The 20863-nt window shown below is 41.0% G+C and overlaps 1 protein-coding gene across 1 annotated transcript in view; it reads left to right on the top strand.

Moving 5' to 3' along the window:
* The window catches only part of ITGAL (integrin subunit alpha L), a 1030513-nt gene extending 1010149 nt beyond the window's left edge, over positions 1–20364 (top strand). The window contains exons 28-30 of the mRNA XM_044086682.1: positions 5829–5927; positions 6762–6872; positions 19596–20364. Coding sequence (XP_043942617.1) covers positions 5829–5927; positions 6762–6872; positions 19596–19874 — 489 coding nt within the window. The 3' untranslated portion in view covers positions 19875–20364. The remainder of the gene's footprint in view (positions 1–5828; positions 5928–6761; positions 6873–19595) is intronic.
* Positions 20365–20863: the final 499 nt, after the last annotated feature.

Raw genomic sequence — 20863 nt, 5'->3', positions numbered from 1 at the left:
TTTTACAATGTGGTATGTTACCCCATCAGTAGTTTTACAATGTGATATGTTATCCCATCTGCAGTTTTACATAGCAACGTTACCCCATCTGCAGTTCTACAGTGTTGAATGTTACCCCATCTGCAGTTCCACAATGTGCTATGTTATCCCATTTGCAGTTCTACAATGTGGTACATTACCATATCTGCAGTTCCAGAATGTGGTATTTTACCCTAGCTGTAGTTTTAGTGTTGTTTGTTACCCCATATGCAGTTCTACAATGTGGTATGTTACCCCATCTGCAGTTCTGCAATGTGGTATGTTACCCCATCTGCAATTCTACAGAGTGGTATGTTTCCCCATCTGCAGTTCTACAGTGTGGTATGCTACCCTCATCTGCAGTTTTACAATGTGGTATGTTATCATATCTGCAATTCTACAATGTGGTATGTTAGCCCATCTGCAGTTTTACACAGCAACATGTTACCCCATCTGCAGTTCTACAGTGTGGAATGTTACCCCATCTGCAGTTCTACAGTGTGATATGTTATCCCATCTGCAGTTCTATAATATGGTACATTACCACATCTGCAGTTCTACAATGTGGTATTTTACCCTATCCATTGTTTTAGTGTGGTATGTTACCCCATCTGCAGTACTACAGTGTGGTGCTTTACCCCATATGCAATTCTACAATATGGTATGTTACCCCATCTGCAGTTCTACAGTGTGGTTTGCTACTCCACTTGCAGTTCTACAGTGTGGTATACCACCCTATCTGCAGTTCTACAGTGTGGTATGCTACCCCACCTGCACTTCTACAGTGTGGTATTTTACCCTAGTCGTAGTTTTAATGTGGTATGTTTCTCCATCTGCAGTTCTACAGTGTAGTATGCTACCCCATCTGCAGTTTTACAATGTGGTATGTTACTCCATCTGCAGTTTTACAGTGTGGTACGTTATCCCATCAGTAGTTCTACAATGTGGTATGTTAGTCCATCTGCAGTTTTACACAGCAACATGTTACCCCATCTGCAGTTCTACAGTGTGGAATGTTACCCCATCTGCAGTTCCACAATATGGTATGTTATCCCATATGCAGTTCTACAATGTGGTACATTACCACATCTGGAGTTCTACAATGTGGTATTTTACCCTAGCCATAGTTTTAGTGTGGTATGGTACCCCATGTGCAGTTCTACAGTGTAGTGTTTTACCCCATCTGCAGTTCTACAATGTGGTATGGTACCCCATCTGCAGTTTTACAGTGTGGTATGTTACCCCAGCTGCAGTTCTACAGTGTGGTATGCTACCCCATCTGCAGTTCTACAGTGTGGTATGCTACCCTAGCCATAGTTTTAGTATGGTATGTTACCCCCATCTGCAGTTCTACAGTGTGGTATGTTTCTCCATCTGCAGTTCTACAGTGTGGTATGCTACCCCATCTGCAGTTCTACAGTGTGGTATGTTACCCCATCTGCAGTTTTACAGTGTAGAATGTTACCCCATCAGTAGTTCCACAATGTGGTATGTTATCCCATCTGCAGTTTTGCACAGCAACATGTTACCCCATCTGCAGTTCTACAGTGTGGAATGTTACCCCATCTACAGTTCCACAATGTGGTATGTTATCCCATCTGCAGTTCTACAATGTGGTACATTAACACATCTGCAGTTCTACAATGTGGTATTTTACCCTAGCCATAGTTTTAGTGTGGTATGTTACCCGATCTGAAGTAATACAGTGTGATATTTTACCCCATCTGCAGTTCTGCAATATGGTATGTTACCCCATCTGCAGTAATGCAATGTGGTATGTTACCCCATCTGCAATTCTACAGTGTGGTATGTTACCCCATCAGTACTTCTACAATGTGGTATGTTAGCCTGTCTTCAGTTTTACACAGCAACGTTACCCCATCTGCCATTCTACAATGTGGTATGCTACCCCATCTGCAGTTGTACAGTGTGATATTTTACCCTAGCTGTAGTTTTAGTGTAGTATGTTACCCCATCTGCAGTTCTACAGTGTGGTGTTTTACCCCATCTGCAGTTCTACAATGTGGTATGTTACCCCATCTGCAATTCTACAGTGTGGTATGTTTCCCCAGCTTCAGTTCTATAGTGTGGCATGCTACCCCATCGGCAGTTTTACAGTGTGGTATGTTATCCCATCTGCAGTTTTACAGTGTGGTATGTTACCCCATCAGTAGTTCTACAATGTGGTATGTTATCCCATCTGCAGTTTTACACAGCAACATGCTATCCCATCTGCAGTTCTACAGTGTGGAATGCTACCCCATCTGCAGATCTACAGTGTGGTATGCTACCCCATCTGCAGTTTTACAACGTGGTATGTTATCCCATCTGCAGTCTTACAGTGTGGTATGTTACCCCATCTGCAGCCTTACAGTGTGGTATGTTACCCCATCAGTAGTTCTACACTGTGGTATGTTACCCCATTTGCAGTTCCACAGTGTGGTATGCTACCCCATCAGTAATTTTACAATGTGGCATGCTATCCCACCAAGGCACCCAGCCAAGAATCAAACAGTGGAACCTCTTGCTGTGAAGTGACAATGCTAACTGCTGCACCACTATGGCCACCCATCAGGAGGTAGCACCTACCCTTTAGAAAACCAAGCTGACAGAGGATTGGGGTTTAGCTCAGCTGAGTTGCCTGTGTCTGCATGAATGCATACTGCATGATGCATTCCATGGGTTTGCATACAAGCATACTTTGCAACTGTCCAGATTTTTGCAGAATGCCCAGATTCCTGCCTTGTATTTTAGCCTTATTTCTAATAAAATTGTGGTTTGATGCCAAATTACTGGCAAATCATTGATGAATGAAGCTAGAAAATAACGGTAGACATTTAAGTTTCAGATTTCATATTCTTCAGAAAATCCATGTTAATGTAAAACCTGTTAGTCTATCAACTTTCAAAAATTTTAAGAGCAATGTTTAAAATTGCCCCTATTTTTGTGGCTTTGTCCGGATTTCTTGCTCTAAGAGGTTGAGAGGTATGCATACAAGGCTGATAAGTCTATAATTATCCAGGTCTGCAGAGGAACCACCTTTATGTAGAGGACACAGTGGCTACTTTCCAAGCATTAGGCACAACCCCTGTGGATGGGATGAGGTTGAACAGTTTAAATAAAGGCATAGGTAGCAACACTGTTGAAAATGTAGTCTGGTGTGTTGTCTGGTCCAAAGGAAGCATTACTTTTAGCCTTTGACATGGATTCTAAGAGTTGTTCCAAAGTGATTTCCAAAGAAACTACATTTTCAGGGATAGTTACGACAGAAATGTGGGTAGGTGGGGGAAGTTAGTATTAAATATGTCCACTAATTACATTGGTTATATCCTTGGGACTAGAATGTATGATATTATGGATGAGGTCAGTTTATTGTTGGACATTATTGCTTAATTATCTGACGTGACTGACAAATGATTTGTAGTTTCCTTTGGTATCTGTAATGACACTTTACATTTTCTAATAGTAATCCTAAAATTCCTTGTTGGCATGTGTGGTCTTCAGGTATGGGAATGGGGATTTCATACATTCTTTCAATATTTTCCTTCTCTGTTATACAGTTTATTAATACAGGAAATCTATCAGAGAGGTTTATCCTTGAATTTACCATTATATTTGGGATAGCCAGATTTAGCACTGGTAAAAGTTGGAAGTGAGTGTGGTAGTCCTTTCATTTTGGTTCATTTGCAGGGGATTGTTGGAAATGTAAGTCCTCTACAAGTTGAAGTAGGTTTGCCCTGGAGAAGTCTGTAAAGATAGTTTCATTGGTGGTGGTGGTGGTACCAATGGGTCAGACAGGAAAGATGACTGATTTGTGGTCAGACGTAACTAGGGATGATGAATATGGAATGAGATATAGGTGGGGGTAGGTTGGTAAGGGCCAAGTCAAGGTTATTAGAGCCCCTAGTGGGCAGTTTTACAATTTACTGCAGTGCATTGGTATTAGCAGGGTCTCAGAAACAGTGAGGATATTGGTTTTTAAAGATGAATGTGCTTTTAAAGGGAAATCAGTGTTTAGGGAATTGAAGTCCCTAGCAAGAAGGAAACTGATTTGATACTTAAGGTAGTAGCCACTAACTCTGATAGGGATATGCTGCTAGCAATGGAATAATAGATGCATTTGTTAAGGCTGATTTGGATTTGTCACTTTAGAGTTGTGGGTAATTTGATGTAGTGTGGTGGTGATGTTTTTGACAAAGCCAGAGCCCCCCCCCCCCATTGCTTAAGTGCCTCAAGGTATGATAGGCACTAAACCCCCCTGGTATACTGGAAGTGCTGTTATAAACCCTGGTATACAGGAAGTGCTGTTATTGCACTAAGACCTTGTTTCCGTAACTACATAAACATGAATGTTGTAGGAGGGCCTCAAGTTCTGGCATTTTTTTATTTAGACTCCTAGCACTGAGTAGTGGTTCAGTGATGTTCGTGTTTCAGTTTGTTTCCTGTCTTGAATTATTAAGTGGACTCTGCCTAAGAAGCACTATGGGAGCAGCAAAGCATTAATCATTTTGTGGAAGCCCTGGTACTGGAGGTTTAAGCAATCCCTGCAAAATTTATCATCTCATCCCAGTCAAACACATACTGGATTCCCTTAATATGATGGCAACTACTTAACCAGATGTTAAAGCCAAATATTTTGCATTGGTAATTAGTCCTCATTGTTGGTGAAGACAACATACTACCCATGCCTAGAATCTTTCCTGCCTCCAGTGCATGCATGTGTATTTAAGTTCCATTATGTTTCTCTGCAAGTCCCTCTGGGTGAAGGTCCTCATATCATTCGCTCCCACATAGACCACCACTAGGTCATAGTCATATTTGTCTGGTTTAAAGAACCTTAGAGCCCTTGTGACATCACACACCCTGGCACTGGATGAGCACCTTACAGTCACCCTGCTCTTGTCCAGTCTGGTGAGAACTGAGTCTGTACACCTAATTATAGAGTCATCTATGACATGTTCTTCTTTGGTAGCAGACTTAGCAGGCCTTTTGGGCTTAGGCCTGTTTTCCAGATGACTCTAGGGTAGGTTTTCCCTTATGTGATAAAGGTTAGGAATGTGTTCTGGGAGTTTTGCCAATTTTTCTTTATGCCCTTTGTAAAAGTTATGCTCCTAGCAGTGTGTTGTGATTGATGTGGTGTTGTGGAGGCAAGATGCTTAGCGAGTAATAATTCTTACTGTAAACTGATGTACTTGTGCTTTAAGGATAGACTAGTCTTAGGTGATTTGCACACAGGGGTGTCTGTAAATTTAGGCAGAGCCAAGGTGGGTGAGATTTAGTGCCCCAGTTATGGCCAGTAGTGTATAACAACTATTCCACTAAAAAAAAAAATACCTCATATAAACTGTCACAATTGTTTAATAATATTAAAAAAGCCAACATGTTTATTTTGGCATGAGTGCATTACCTGTTTATGCAACAAAATTAATCTCAGTTTGTATGGTAATATTCAATAATCTCATTTCAAGTTAAAACAATCTTTTCCTTCTAACGTCTCTTCCCGTTTCTGTGATTGATCTATATTTACTATCTTAAGGTGACATCATTATAAAGCTTTTTTGTGTCAATGTTACATCATCTGTTGTATTACTGTCTTCATTGCTGCTACGATTTAACTGTCTTATAAATATTTATATACTTTGTTTGAAACACTGTTTTTTTCTTAGCAAGTGAATACACCTGTTATTAAAAGCGAATGTTAGCTGTAAAATTGTATTGTATGGTCTAACCATTAAGATTTTTCCAAAAAAATGAAATGACTCAGTTGTAATGCAATGTTAATGAAAAAAATATATATTTCTTTGTCTCAGGAACTAAAACTCAAACAACTGACGTTCGAGACGCAGGCTTCTCTTGCATTTACCGCTCAGTATACTCAAAGGCCAAAAGATGCATTTCACCGTGCAGAGGTAAGTGTAACCTTGCATGAAGTATATGCTGTTAGCAACAGTCCACCACTGTGCTTACTTGTTTTATACAAAATCCCTCACCTTGTGTACCTTTTTAAATAAGCTGAATTAGATTTATGCCCAATGAGCTCTCCAGACTGGGGCATCAACCTTTGAACATGCTTCCTTAATGACACACCAAAGTGTACACATTGCTGAAATGCTGGAGTTTAATTTTACATGAACATTTATATGCACAATGTCAAATGTCTCACAGAAAGATTAAGGAAAAAGATAATGTCATCAAGAGTTTCAGACAGCATTTCCTTTCTGTATTTACTACTCTGAGTACAGTGACCCCTGTGGTGGGCTTTGTTACTGGCTATATATGTGGGGAGATTTCTTCTAGAACTTTACATTTCTTAGGTATTATTCCAGACATGTTATGTATTAGTAAACTGGATAACCTGGTAGAAGACACCAGTTACAACCCTTAAAGCCAGACATTCGAGAAACCTTTGTGAGGCATGCCACATCAGTGTGGATGTGAACCTGGGGCTCTTCATTTTGTGGTAAAATTGTAAACATTGCCCCATTACTGAGGAGCCAAAAAAGGACATTTCTATCCAGAAGATCAAGCAGCTGCTAGGCATCATTAATAAACATGTCTTGCTGTCAATCTTGACTTCACTCACGAAACGGAATAGATCCCTTTTGGTACAAGGAGAGGTGCATTAGAAAAACTTATAAACTGCAGGATTTTTTTTTAATTAGCATGCAGTATACATGAAGCCTTTAAACCTCTAGTAGTAAAGGTATGATTACTAAACCTGAACCTGAATTTGTTTTTCCCAGATTACGACATCGGTGGAATTTGTGGAGGAGATTAACAAACTGCCAATAATCCTTGGGAGCTTGTTTGGGGGGCTGATCCTTCTGCTGATTATCACTGTTGTACTTTACAAGGTAAGTGTTTCTGTCCACTCTGTCTGCCTCAGTCATGTCACTGTAATGCATACTGGCTCCAGGTTCAACCACAGAGGGCAATTGCGTATACATAGTGTCACACACTTTAGGGCAGCAGTCGCCAAAGCCTTGTCCTGAATAAGATTAGCTGCATTTCATCTCAAATTATGATACAATAACAATGCAAACGAATAAGAACCAGAAGGCATCAGTGGTTATCAAGCCAACTTACAGGAGCAGGTACTGGTCTGCTCATGATCTAGGATAGTAAATTAATGCACTTTTACTAAATGGAAATCATAATGTCATCTGAATTTGGGTGTGTCTTTAAAATGACTCATTTTCATGGTGGGCTGTCTACACTCACTTCCCCCTGCAGACGGTGCTGCTCATTTCAAGTCAGATATTATTATTATAATGAAATCTAAGGGTGCTGCATCTTGGCTGTAGAAGTATTACTTGGAAGCAATCCATCCCCCAAAGAAGAAATGCAGTTTTTCCAATCAAACAACTGGGAGTAGGGCACTAGCAAATGCCTTTCAAATTACTGGAAACTCCCCTACAGTTGCCAAGAAACCAGACCTCATTGCATTGCAATCCAGTTCTCCTCCATTTTTCTTCTCCAAAGCAGCACTTTCTAAGAAACTTCCAGAATGTACCTTACATTCGTGCTCCTTATTTCATTCCATCCCTCCTTTAATCCTAGCAACTCCTCCCAAAAACATCACATATAGGATCATAGGAGATTACTAGGCTATCGACCCGGAGGTCATTTCAAGGCTAGCCCTTTTATCCCAATCCCAATGTAATACCATACAATGTTAGTTAATACACAAGACTGCATTTAGTAATGACTACCCGTGTCCAGGTGGGCACTATTCTGGGTAAGAATTTACAGTGCCCCATCCACTTGTCCATGTTCTTCTTGAACAGTGTCATAAAGGTGCTCTGTTTCACATGAATAGGTAGCCTATTCCAAAGACATGGCAGTTGCTGGAAGATAAATCTTTCCCTCCAGTATGTCCTATTTAAGTCAAGGCCATATTTAGGTCCCTGGAATGGGTGCCCCTAGTCCTGTTTAATTCACAGATATGCAGCAAGTGCATTAGGTTTGGGTCTAAGATTGCTCTCTAGTCCAGGCATAAGTCTCCCCTAAGAAGTCTATATGATACAGAGTGTAGTGACAGGGACTTTAATTTGTCTGTGTAAAGCACTTGCTGTTGTCCCTTTATTCTTTGTTAGAAATCTCTGAGGTCCCTCCAATTGCTGCAGGTGCTTTGTACAGTACATGCAGAATGGAGCATTATACTCAATTATTGGCTGGATCAGTGCCGAGTATAGAGGGGTTATAACCTCTGTTGCTCTCGAGGTGATGCCTTTACTAATCAAGTGTGCTATGTGGAAACCCTTCCTTACTACAGTAGACACATGGTGGTCAAAGTCAAGGTTGCGGTCAACTTGTGAACCCAGGTACTTTACCACTTCATAGGTACTTAGGGTATTGTTGTTGCTTTGATAGTGTGAGAGGACATTGTGCCAAAGGGAATGGTGATGCATTTCTTTGCATTCAGTTTGAGACCGTGACCAAGACAACAGTCGGGTCTGCATAAGACCCTCCTGGAGTATACTAACATAATTTGGGGATTCAATAATTGCACCCAGTCTGCAGTTGTCTGCAAACTTGGTCAGCCACAGCTAAGTTCATCCTTTGCTTTTAGCACCCCTTTTTGCTATCCAAGGGTATGATGGCCCCTAGTTTTCAGCAAGTCTATCATCCCCCAGATAGCTCATTCTTCCTTACTTTCAACATCTCACCCCTTCAATATTATGGCTCCTCATCCTTTCCTATGTTTCAGTAGGTCCTGTTGTAGCACCCCCCTCTTAAATCTAAGAATCACTCCCCCATTCACTAGTTTGGTTTTAACAGTCCTCATCTTTCCTATTACTTTACTGTCCCCATTTAGCTTTATCAGCTCCCTGTCACTCATCATTCCACCAGTTTCAGCCACACCCATTTTCCTCCTGTCCCTTATTTACTTTATTATTTGATTGCTTTACTGGGTAGTTTAATTAGTCCTAGTTGATATTTCTCAGGCATAAATTGAGGCCACAGACTATCTTCATGAATAATTGATAACAGCCACTCGTTCAAAGCAGAAATGTCCTTGAGAGATGTCAAGACACCACAGAAAACGTGAAGAACATGTAAACACCATAAAGGATGTAATCAGGTCAGAACTACTCACCAGATCTGTGAGAGAGAGACAGAGACCAAAAATCATTTTGCTGTCATCCCCTCAACCACTCCTTAAATACAAGTCTCACACCTCTATCCCCTCTTAAACACTCCTTAAATACAAGTCTCACACCTCTATCCCCTCTTAGATTCTCCTTAAATACAAGACGCACACCTCCATCCCTCCTTGATTTCAACAACCTCAACTATCCCTTAATCATGGGGATTAGAAGTACTGCATCTCTTCCATCATTCTGTATTCTCCCTTAATCATGGGGATTAGAGGTACTGCATCTCTTTCATCATTCTGTATTCTCCCTTAATCACGGGGATTAGATGTACTGCATCTCTTCCATCATTCTGTATTCTCCCTTAATCACGGGGATTAGATGTACTGCATCTCTTTCATCATTCTGTATTCTCCCTTAATCATGGGGATTAGAGGTACTGCATCTCTTCCATCATTCTGTATTCTCCCTTAATCATGGGAGTTATTGGTACTGCATCTCTTCCATCATTCTGTATTCTCCCTTAATCATGGGAGTTATTGGTACTGCATCTCTTCCATCATTCTGTATTCTCCCTTAATCATGGGGATTAGAGGTACTGCATCTCTTCCATCATTCTGTATTCTCCCTTCATCATGGGGATTAGACGTACTGAACTCTTCCATCATTCTGTATTCTCCCTTAATCATGGGGATTATTGGTACTGCATCTCTTCCATCATTCTGTATTCTCCCTTAATCATGGGGATTATTGGTACTGCATATCTCTTCCATCATTCTGTATTCTCCCTTAATCATGGGGATTAGAGGTACTGCATCTCTTCCATCATTCTGTATTCTCCCTTAATCATGCGGATTAGAGGTACTGCATCTCTTCTGTCATTCTGTATTCTCCCTTAATCATGGGGATTAGAGGTAGTGCATCTCTTCCATCATTCTGTATTCTCCCTTAATCATGGGGATTAGAGGTACTGCATCTCTTCCATCATTCTGTATTCTCCCTTAATCATGGGGATTAGAGGTACTGCATCTCTTCCGTCATTCTGTATTCTCCCTTAATCATGGGGATTAGAGGTACTGCATCTCTTCCATCATTCTGTATTCTCCCTTAATCATGCGGATTAGAGGTACTGCATCTCTTCTGTCATTTTGTATTCTCCCTTAATCATGGGGATTAGAGGTACTGCATCTCTTCCATCATTCTGTATTCTCCCTTAATCATGGGGATTAGAGGTACTGCATCTCTTCCATCATTCTGTATTCTCCCTTAATCATGCGGATTAGAGGTACTGCATCTCTTCCGTCATTCTGTATTCTCCCTTAATCATGGGGATTAGAGGTACTGCATCTCTTCTGTCATTCTGTATTCTCCCTTAATCATGGGAATTAGAGGTACTGCATCTCTTCCATCATTCTGTATTCTCCCTTAATCATGGGGATTAGAGGTACTGCATCTCTTCCATCATTCTGTATTCTCCCTTAATCATGGGGATTAGAGGTACTGCATCTCTTCCATCATTCTGTATTCTCCCTTAATCATGGGGATTAGAGGTACTGCATCTCTTCCATCATTCTGTATTATACTCTTTCTTCTCACCATCTCTTAAATGAAAGATTATGGCCCCTTCTGTTTATGCAACTCATCCCCCCTGCCATAAACATAAGCAGCCTCCATTCACGTACACCCACATTGTCATTTCACCACCCCTCATTATGTTTCAACAACCGTTTCTTAAATGTGAGGACCTCCCATCCATCCCCTGCTTTCAACAGCTAACCCCTCAAGATTCCAGACTTCATCTTTCATCATTCCCTCCACCTATATTACTTTAAAATAATAAGGATACCTCACCTTGTTACAGAAGCGTTCCTTCCCAACCTGTAAGAACACTGAACCTGCAAAAAACAATGCTTTTGTTTACACCACCACTTAAATGCTAGAATCCTCCATATACTTGTCAGCAACTAGCCTGCTGCAGGACCACAGCAGTCCTTTAAATTAAATATAATTGCCTCTTCATTCCCTCACTTTTCAACCAACCCCTTTTCCCCCTAAGTCATGTAAATGGACAGTCTTTAAGCATTGTCTCCACCAGTATAGATTATATGTTGGGATTATGTCCTACCACGTCTCTCTTGTTTTCAGCAAGCCATGCTCTCCTTCCACTTCTTAAATGGCAGGAACATGTCTTCACCCAGGTCTTTGTGGCTCCCATTTCCCACATTCCTTAAATTAGTCATTCCTCCATTTTTCCTCTTAGTTTCACAAAATCTTCACACCTTACAAATATTATACTCTTCTCTTTAAATATACAGATAATATTATCACCTTTCACTTGCTTTTACCCATCATAACCTGAAAGCATTATTTTACCTCTTCAATGATATGTAAGGACCACTCCCCAGCCTCATAAGTGCAAGGATCCTGCTTCCTTCCTCCAAATTTCATAACAAATCTCTTCCCATTAAAACTAAGGCTCACTTTCCTTCCCTTTAAATGTATGGATCACTCCAACATCAAATTAAAAATCATTCCTCATCTTTCCCTTAAATATAAAGGTCAGTCCTACTCCCCTTAAATTTTATCAGTCAAAAATTGTACCCAGTGAGTGCTGGGGTTTGCTTCGGCCTCCTTGTGACCCTGACTAGAACTAAGTGGGTGGGTAATGACAAAGGATAAATAAACAAATCCTCCTTTCATTACCCACAAGGATCACCCCTCCCTTCTGTTTCAGCAGTGCCTCTCTCCTTAGGATCACATTCCCTTTTCTGTGCTGGTTTCAGTGAATGCATGAGGTGGAGGTTGGCATAATGCTCAGGATAGTTGCCTTACAGACACGAGGTGTAAGGTTTGATTCTCACATGGGTAAGGGGGTGGCATAATGCTCAAGGTGACCTAAACGGGTAGGGTGTCATACACGGATACCTAACCTAAAAACCTAGGGGTATCCATTTAGGTTAGGTATCATTGTATAATACCCCACCCATTTAGGTTAAGTATCAGTGTATGATATTGTACCTGTTCAGGTTAGGTATCAGTGTATGATACCCCACCCATTTAGGTTAGGTATCACTGTATGATACCCCACCCATTTAGGTTAGGTATCAGTGTATGATATCATACCTGTTCAGGTTAGGTATCAGTGTATGATACCCTACCCGTTTAGGTTACGTTTCATAGTGTACGATACCCACCCATTTATGTTATCAGTTCTGTTATGCGCACTCTCAAGCAGCCATAGTATTTCTGCTAATTAAGGCCTGCTAGACTGTATATCCCATTCCAAGTGTAGGCAATGCAACATACAATCCATTCATATCACAGGCTTGGGATCAGAAGAATCAGCACATACCTCAGTAGATTCCCCAAATGATATTAGCTCTTCCAACTGCAAAGTGATCTAATCATTGTGTAACTTTAACACATGTATCCTCCTCAGCTGTTAGACCTTGCAGCCTATAACTTTTCTCACCCTGAAGGCATGCCCTACCCTTATGTGCAGTAGTTATGTAGTTACCTTTCAGAGTTCTCTTCCAGCATAACGTCCTCCTGTGATGTCCAGCCTTCATTACTGCCCACATTACAGCCATGATGTTATTACTGTCTGCCTACCTGTGTTGTGTTCGCTGTCTTACAGCCATGATGCTATTACTGTCTGCCTGTGTTGGGTTCACTGTCTTACAGCCATGATGTTATTACTGTCTGCCTACCTGTGTTGTGTTTGCTGTCTTACAGCCATGATGTTATTACTGTCTGCCTACCTGTGGTGTGTTCACTGTCTTACAGCCATAATGTTATTACTGTCTGCCTCCCTGTGTTGTGTTTGCTGTCTTACAGCCATGATGTTATTACTGCCTGTCTACCTGTGATGTGTTTGCTGTCTTACAGCCATGATGTTATTACTGTCTGCCTACCTGTGTTGTGTTTGCTGTCTTAGAGCCATGATGTTATTACTGTTTGCCTACCTGTGGTGTGTTCGCTGTCTTACAGCCATGATGTTGTCATTATCTGCCTACATGTAAAGTGTTTGCTGTCTCTGAAGTGGGAACTATAAACAAGAACAAACTGTTCTGCAATCCACTACTCATAACTTCATGAAAGATACTATACCCCAAAATTACGGGTCTATATTATTCCAACGAAAACTCACTTGCGCGAAACCCATTTGAGCAAAACATAGTGAGTGAAAGTCTCAAATATTGAATGACAAAAATAAAAAACCTAACAGACGAAAACTATCACTAACTGTTTTATGCAGGGGGCAAGCCCCCCTGCACCCCCCACACCCCTGCTACTTAAATATACCAACTCCGAGATCACACTTCATTGAAGTAAAGGGAAAAGTTCCCTACTGCGATCTCCATTCATTCCTGCGATATTTGAGATATTCACTCACTATGTGTCACTCAAACGGGTTTCGCTTAAGTGAGTTATCGTTAGAATAATATAGACCCAAAAATTACATACTGCTGTCCCTTCCCCCACAGTTCAATGTTCTGCATGCACCCTCTCCAACATAAACCAGTCCTAAATGTGAATTAGCTTCCCTGCCAGCTTTTTGTGAAGCAATAAATCAAATTCTTGAATGCCAAGTGCACTGCTTTAATGCAACTTCTTTTGTACAGCTCTGAAAGGGTGCAATGACATGAACTCTCTCCCATAAATCCATAGAATCATAGAAAGTTAATAGGCTATCGGCCCTGAAGCCCTTACAAGCCTAGACAAGAATTTATCCCATGTTCTGACAAGTCAGCATCCGATGCCCCGTCCAGCAGGGACACAGGTGGAATCCCATGGGTGCATTTTTTGTTCCCCATCCAGTTATCCAGGTTCCGCTTAAAAAGGGTTAATGAGGTGTTCTGCTTTACGTGAAGAGGGCGTCTATTCCACAGAAGGAGGAGTCTGTGGGACACAAATCTGTCCCACCAACAAGTCCTATTGATGTCACAGACCAGGTTAAGGTCGTGTGTGTGGGTTACTCAAGTGGAACTTGACTTGCGGATATGCAGAAGTCCCAGTTAGTTATGATTATATAAACCATGCTGGTTTATGTAACTAATCAGTTATTTGAAAAGACAGCAGCCATCTCTTAGGCAACATTCTGTCACATGACAAAGTACAGCAGACAAACAGGCCTGCAGTTATCTAGATAGGTCTACCGACACATTTTTTTATGTAATCCTTATGATTCACCCAGTGGTTCCCCTTTCTGTACCCAGTGGACTTATCCTTTCCTCCTCCTTCAGAGTGATAGCCAAGTGCATTTATTCTCTGAGCAGGCAGACAGACCCTCAGCTGATTTGCTGGCAGAGTTGCAGCCTGATCAGCCCACTCATTCCTTTTGGAAGAAGCAGGTCTTAGCGAGCAGGCCTCTTCCCCTAGGCAGCTGCACCTTCTGCATTCACTGCTTTCAGAGGGTACCTGCATGCATCCACAAGTGCCAAGCACCTACCAATGTAATGTGAGGCTATGCAGCTCAGAGTCATTACAGCCCAAATGGCTGCAGCTACACACCTACACAGATGTTATCCAGGTGGAAAGGTAGACCTTTTTCCCTCTCCCCCAGGTGACCGAGATGGCATTGGCCACTCATTTCCAGCATTCTCTGTCCAGCTACTACAGCACCCATGCTACTAATCAAACACAGGTCATCTTGGTCATACACAGGGCTATATCCTCATGTGCTGTAAAAATGGGGTTAATTCTAGCCCTCCCACCTGTACAGTTATGGGGTGGGCATTATTTTTACAATGATGCAGTAAAAAGCACAGTCAAACACTTGGCAAATATAACACTTATAACATATAACATATGACACTTATAACATATAACATATGACACTTATATAACATATGACACTTATATAACATATAACATATGACACTTATAACATATAACATATGACACTTATAACATATAACATATGACACTTATATAACATATGACACTTATAACATATAACATATGACACTTATAACATATAACATATGACACTTATAACTTATAACACTTTATAACACTTCATACCCTTTGTGTCAGATCAGCTTGTCCTTAACCACTATCAAACTGCCTGTGACCCACCCCTAAAATTATTAACTCTACCCTTACAGTTACCTCTTGATCCAAATATACCCTCTTACACTTATCCCACTCATTGCATCAGAAGTACTATGACACAGGAAGACTAGAATATTCTAATATGTGCTGGCTTAAAAGGATAAGGCTGCTCTGCAGGCATGATAAAAGCTTTCAAATGGCTCAAAAGAATCTAGAAACTGAATGTGGGTACCATATTAAAAAGAGAAAAATGCTTGTTAAAAACAGAAATCTATTTGAAAATATGATGAAGGTTCAGAGAGATATAATAAAGCATTACTTCTAACAAAGGTGTTTGGAAACACCCTACTGAAGAATAGTAGAGTCAAAAATACCGAATGAAATAAAGAACAAATATGGCTACCATAAGCCCATCCTTATAAGAACAGGTATGGAATGGGGGATAAATTGTTTTACCCCTCAACAAGGAAGGACACTTGCCTTTAGTGCTGGACGATCAGAAGGTTGTGGGTTCTATTCCAATGCCATATTCATGGAATATTTTCCAGGACTGACACCACTGTGCAACATGGAGGGGTTCTGCACTCTTAAGTCTGCCATCCTTTGGATGAGATGTTAAACTGAGGCCCCATCTGCCCCAGACAGGATGTAAAACAGCCTATGGTACTTATCAGGAATTTCCCTGATACCTTGGACAAATTTCCCCTAGAAGTATAAACACCACCCCCGATCTCTCTTTAAAAGAAGCCACTAGCCTAGTGGGGCTAACAGAGTCAACAAAGGATAGATAAAAATTATTCCTCACAAAAATCTCTTGTTTCTTAACGGGGATGTCTCTGAGAAGGTTGTCCAAGTTGAACTCCTTTGTCAGTTTTTCAGTGACAATTGCATCTCCCTTGACAAAGTTCACAATGGGTATTAAAAACTCAAATGTGAAATGCTACAAAACATCTAACTCATGGTAGGCCTCCATCCATCAATGAACATCTCTGAATGAGCAGGCTTCCTTATTTTGTAGTTTTTTTGGCAGATAATTGAACACAAACAGTTGTATATTTAAAGTGTGTATTGTTCTGAATATGGTTAGTCCAGCTGCTAAAACAGAATATTAAATGTGTTGTGAAAAGTGACAACAGTTTAAGCAAATGTAACTGTTTTGCAGCAATAATGGCAGTAAACGTTACAGTGTGCTGCAGAATGTGATTACTCACCAAATTTAGCTGGATTTATTTCCTTAGTAAACGGTTTGTTCTAACTATACAGCATGAAGGCATTTGACTTTTCTAACCAGTATTACCAGTGTAAGATAATAGGTCTACCTTAAGTTTCCACTTTGGTCTCACATTCTACAATGCACTGCAAGTGGTCAGATATACCCCTGTACAGAAACAGAGATTTTTGTGACAAATAATTTTAATTTAATACAAGTTATGTACTTACCATAACTTGGCATCTGTGTTATCCAATTTCATTATGCTTCACGAATTGGTCTTCGGATCCTACTCAGCCATTTCTTCCATACATATGATCCAAGCCTCAAACTCCACCCTCTCCCATAATGCCTCACTCCTCTTCAAACCCTCAGATCAAGGTTGCCGCCTTCCAGCACAGACGCGATTCCAAGCCTCCATTCAGCTAAGTAAAATTTTCCATTTATTTCTGTAGTATTAATAGCTCTTTTTCTCTCAGTTTATAGCCTTTCTTTATTTGTAGGGTTAACCTCCCCTCCCTTCTAAGGTATTTTTTACTGTTCGTTAGACTTTTCGCTGGTGTTATGACTTTTTTCCTGCCTTCCACCTCTCCCATCTCTTTCCCTGTTCCTCTTTCTCTTTCACTGTTTAGAAAAAAACAAAACTTTCCCATGTCTTTTAGTCAGCAGTTAGCTTAATGTATTGTGTGTGTGTGCGTGAGTTGTGCTTGTGTCTGACAAGCTGTCAGGTTCCGACAAAGCCTCTGGTTTTAACAGGTGTGCCTCTTGTGGGCATTAGATTTCCCAGTCGGATGCCCACAAGAGGTGTGTTTACTGCCTGGGTCCGGGCACTTGGAGACGCTGTGCGATATCTGCTCGGCCTTCAATCCCTGGGCCCTCACTGATTAGTATAATAAACATCTTGTGAGGTCTTCTTCCAGCTTCTGGAGCCCATACACCTGTCCTGAAGAAGCATGCCCCCTCAGTTACTCCGGGGACAATGGCTTTTGCTCCCGAGAAGCACAGGAGGTTGTGGGATCCATCATCTTCAGATCCCTCCTGTTCGCACTTTTCTCTGGATCCAAGAGGGCCCTCAGATCCAGTAGAGCCAATCCAACCTCTCTGCTGGACCCTCAGACTCGGAGTCCAACCAGTCAGTAGGAGCATGTGGAGAAAATACCGATCCACAGCTCATCTCTGGAGCAGACTCCATCGGGTCAGACATACCCAGTTCGGACATCCCACAGCCACACTCCGCATCAGAGTAAATCTCCCTCATCTGTTCCAACCATCCGGCCCAGCCTGTCACCAGTCAGGTCAACCCATTCCTCTGTCTCCTCTAGATCATCTCGGCTGTCCCACTCCAATATGAATCAGATGATGAGGAGTTTTCTCAAAGCCCAGATCCAGCTGAGGATCTTGCCTTCTCCAACCCATGCTGGATCTGTGAGAATAATAACCCCAATATAGCAGCCTCCTTCTCCTCCGATCCAACCTTCAGCTTCGGAGCTACAGGTCCAGACACTCCTGAGTGGACCGGAGTCGGAGTGAGGAATATCCCTTTCTTCTACTACAACAGCGTCCCCTGACTAGCTCTGCCTGATTCCTTCAGAGCAGAACAGGTCCCAGATCTGAGATGTTGGTGCCGGTTCCTCAAGGCTGATGTCGGCTCCGAATGTTTTGGATGTCCCTTCCCCTTGGGGCCTCTGCCTTCGACAGTTGGAGCCAGTGCCTTCTGGAGGTGTCGGATCCGGGATGACTTCAAATTTTTCTAAGAGTATGGATCTGAAGACCCTTTCATGATGCATAATGAAATAAACAACAGATTCTTTGTTAATGTTGTCTGGTAACACCTTGGAAAATTAATTTATACTGTTCAGCTATCAGCCACTCATTAGTCTTGATATTATTTGTACCTCTAGAAGAAATAAAGGAATTTATAGCACTGGCATTACCCAAAATCCTTTTCTGTTGTGTGTCTAGAAGTGTGCAGTCCTGTATCAACAGCTGTGTCACCACATCTGTACCTAGACACAAGACAGCAGCTATAACTCTTGGAGACAATATTGTAGCCAGATAGTTGCACTCTTGTCATCAGTCTTTAACCAGGCTGGTCATACTGTCATTATTCATGTTACAGGGTGCACAATATTACCAGGCTAGCTGTACTGTCATTATTCATGTTATAGGGTGCAAAATAAATACTTTACCAGGTTGTTTGTACTGTCATTATTAATGTTACAGGGTGTATAACAAATACTTCACCAGTCTGTTGTACTATTATTCATGTTACAGGGTGCACAACATTACTAGTCTTGTAGTACTCTCATTATTCATGTGACAGGGTGCACAATAAATACTTTACCAGGCATTGTAGCATCATTATTCATGTTACAGGGTATATAATAAATATGTCACGAGGCTGTTGTACTACTGTTCATGTTACAGGGTATATAATAAATACTTCACCAGGCTGTTGTGCTATTGTTCATGTTACAGGGTATATAATAAATACTTCACCAGGCTGTTGTACTATTATTCATGTTACAGGGCGCACATTACTGGTCTTGTACTACTCTCATTATTCATGTGACAGGGTGCACAATAAATACTTTACCAGGCATTGTAGCATCATTATTCATGTTACAGGGTATATAATAAATACTTCACCAGGCTGTTGTACTATTGTTCATGTTATGGGGTGAAAAACATTACTAGTTTTGTACTGTCATTATTCGTGACAAGGTGGGGAATAAATACTTTACCAGGCAAGTTGTACAGTCATTATTCATGTCACAGGATGAACAATAAATACTTTACTAGGCTGTACTGTCACTATTTATGTTACATGGTGCAAAATCAATACATTCTACCACAGCCATCTCAGACAAGGCTGGACTGTAACACACTGCATATAAATAGCCCATGAGATAATACTAAGACTATTACCTAACAGTGCTACCCCTTGGCCTTCTCTCATGCTGTGACCTCAAACTGAGGTTTTGTTGCAGAACATTCAAGTACACTGTACAAACTGGACAACATTATAGATCTGGTCCTAATTACGCCAAGGCGTGACTGTAAATTGGGAGGTAATAACAAACCTGTGCACAATGCAGGGTCCCACACATATGTCAAAAAATGCTATAGTGCATCTGATACAAACTTTTTTTTAAATTGCTGACTTGTGTTTTTAATGTTGAATTAATTTACTTGTGTCAAAATATTTACAGATTGGATTTTTCAAACGCAAGTATTCAAGACGAAATGCTGAGAGCTCACAGCAGACAGCACCAGACAAAGAAGCCACACAAAAATTGGATGCAGCAAATTCTGCAGGAAATGAACCTGAGAAGTTGTCAGAACAGAACACAGTAAGTGGTGAAGAAAAAAAGAATGGAGTTATGGCAGAGCAAAACACAGCAAGCAGTGAAGGAACAGAGACCGGAGCTGGGTCAGAAGAGAGTGTTGCACCTAATGGGAAAACGGAAACTGGAGTGGGGTCACAGTAGATTATTGCAAGCGGAAGAATGCAACTGGGTCAGACCAGAGTGCTACAAATACTGGAGGAATATAACTAAAAAAATACTGTAGAATAAAGCAGGATAGAAGCATAAACACATTGTGAACAACTGGCAAAATCAGACTGAAATTAAAAGGAAAACCGCTATCACCTCAAGGAGAAGAAAGTATACTGTAGTCGATGCAAACAGGATACTTCATGGAAAACAGTATTCTTTTTCTTGGATGAAGGACATTATGAGGGTTGTTTATTTTGCTTAAAAATCAGATCTCTGTTTAAACAGCAAACCTACAAATTTTGTGTTCTGTGGTTATATGAAGTGGAGTTCAAGTCTATACAAACCTAAATGAAGAAAAAAAAATACTCTACCAAGTTCAACAATTCTGAACATGTAAAGTTTTCTCAAAATTCAGAACTGTTAGAATCGAATAAAAAATGATCCCCACAGTCTCTCCTGTGGAGGCCATGGTTTTAATATACCAGTTTCTTGCTATTCACTGTATATTTAGAGCCTTTATTTACATACAAATATCCAAATCATATAAGTAATCAAATGTCATGGAGACATTTACATGTGAACTGTGTATTTTCTACACAGAATCAGCAAAATGCAAATAAGGCATCTGAAAAAAATCGATCAACATAAACTTCATTTCAATATGTACTTCACCTTGCAGATTTCAGAAGACTCTCCCAAGTAGATCCCCGATATAAGAAGATAGCTGAAGCGGTCCCTGGGACTCAATATCACAGCAGGATAGGGGGACATCTACCTGGCCTACCCACAATCTCTCCCATGATGCTCAAGTTTCAGTTGATCAGATCATGCATAGTCTTACCTTACTGACCATATGTCCTCACTGACCATATGTCCTAAAGTGTCTGGCATTTCATTCTGATAGCGTAGGACAGGAGACCAGTGTATCCTCACTCCACTCCTTTTGGCTGGTCTTCTACCAACTGTGTGCCAATGAGCTG

This window comes from Protopterus annectens, chromosome 10.part0 (assembly GCF_019279795.1).
Source record: "Protopterus annectens isolate FY-2018-M chromosome 10.part0, PAN1.0, whole genome shotgun sequence".
Taxonomy (NCBI): domain Eukaryota; kingdom Metazoa; phylum Chordata; order Ceratodontiformes; family Protopteridae; genus Protopterus; species Protopterus annectens.
This window is presented reverse-complemented; position numbering and strand designations above follow the sequence as displayed.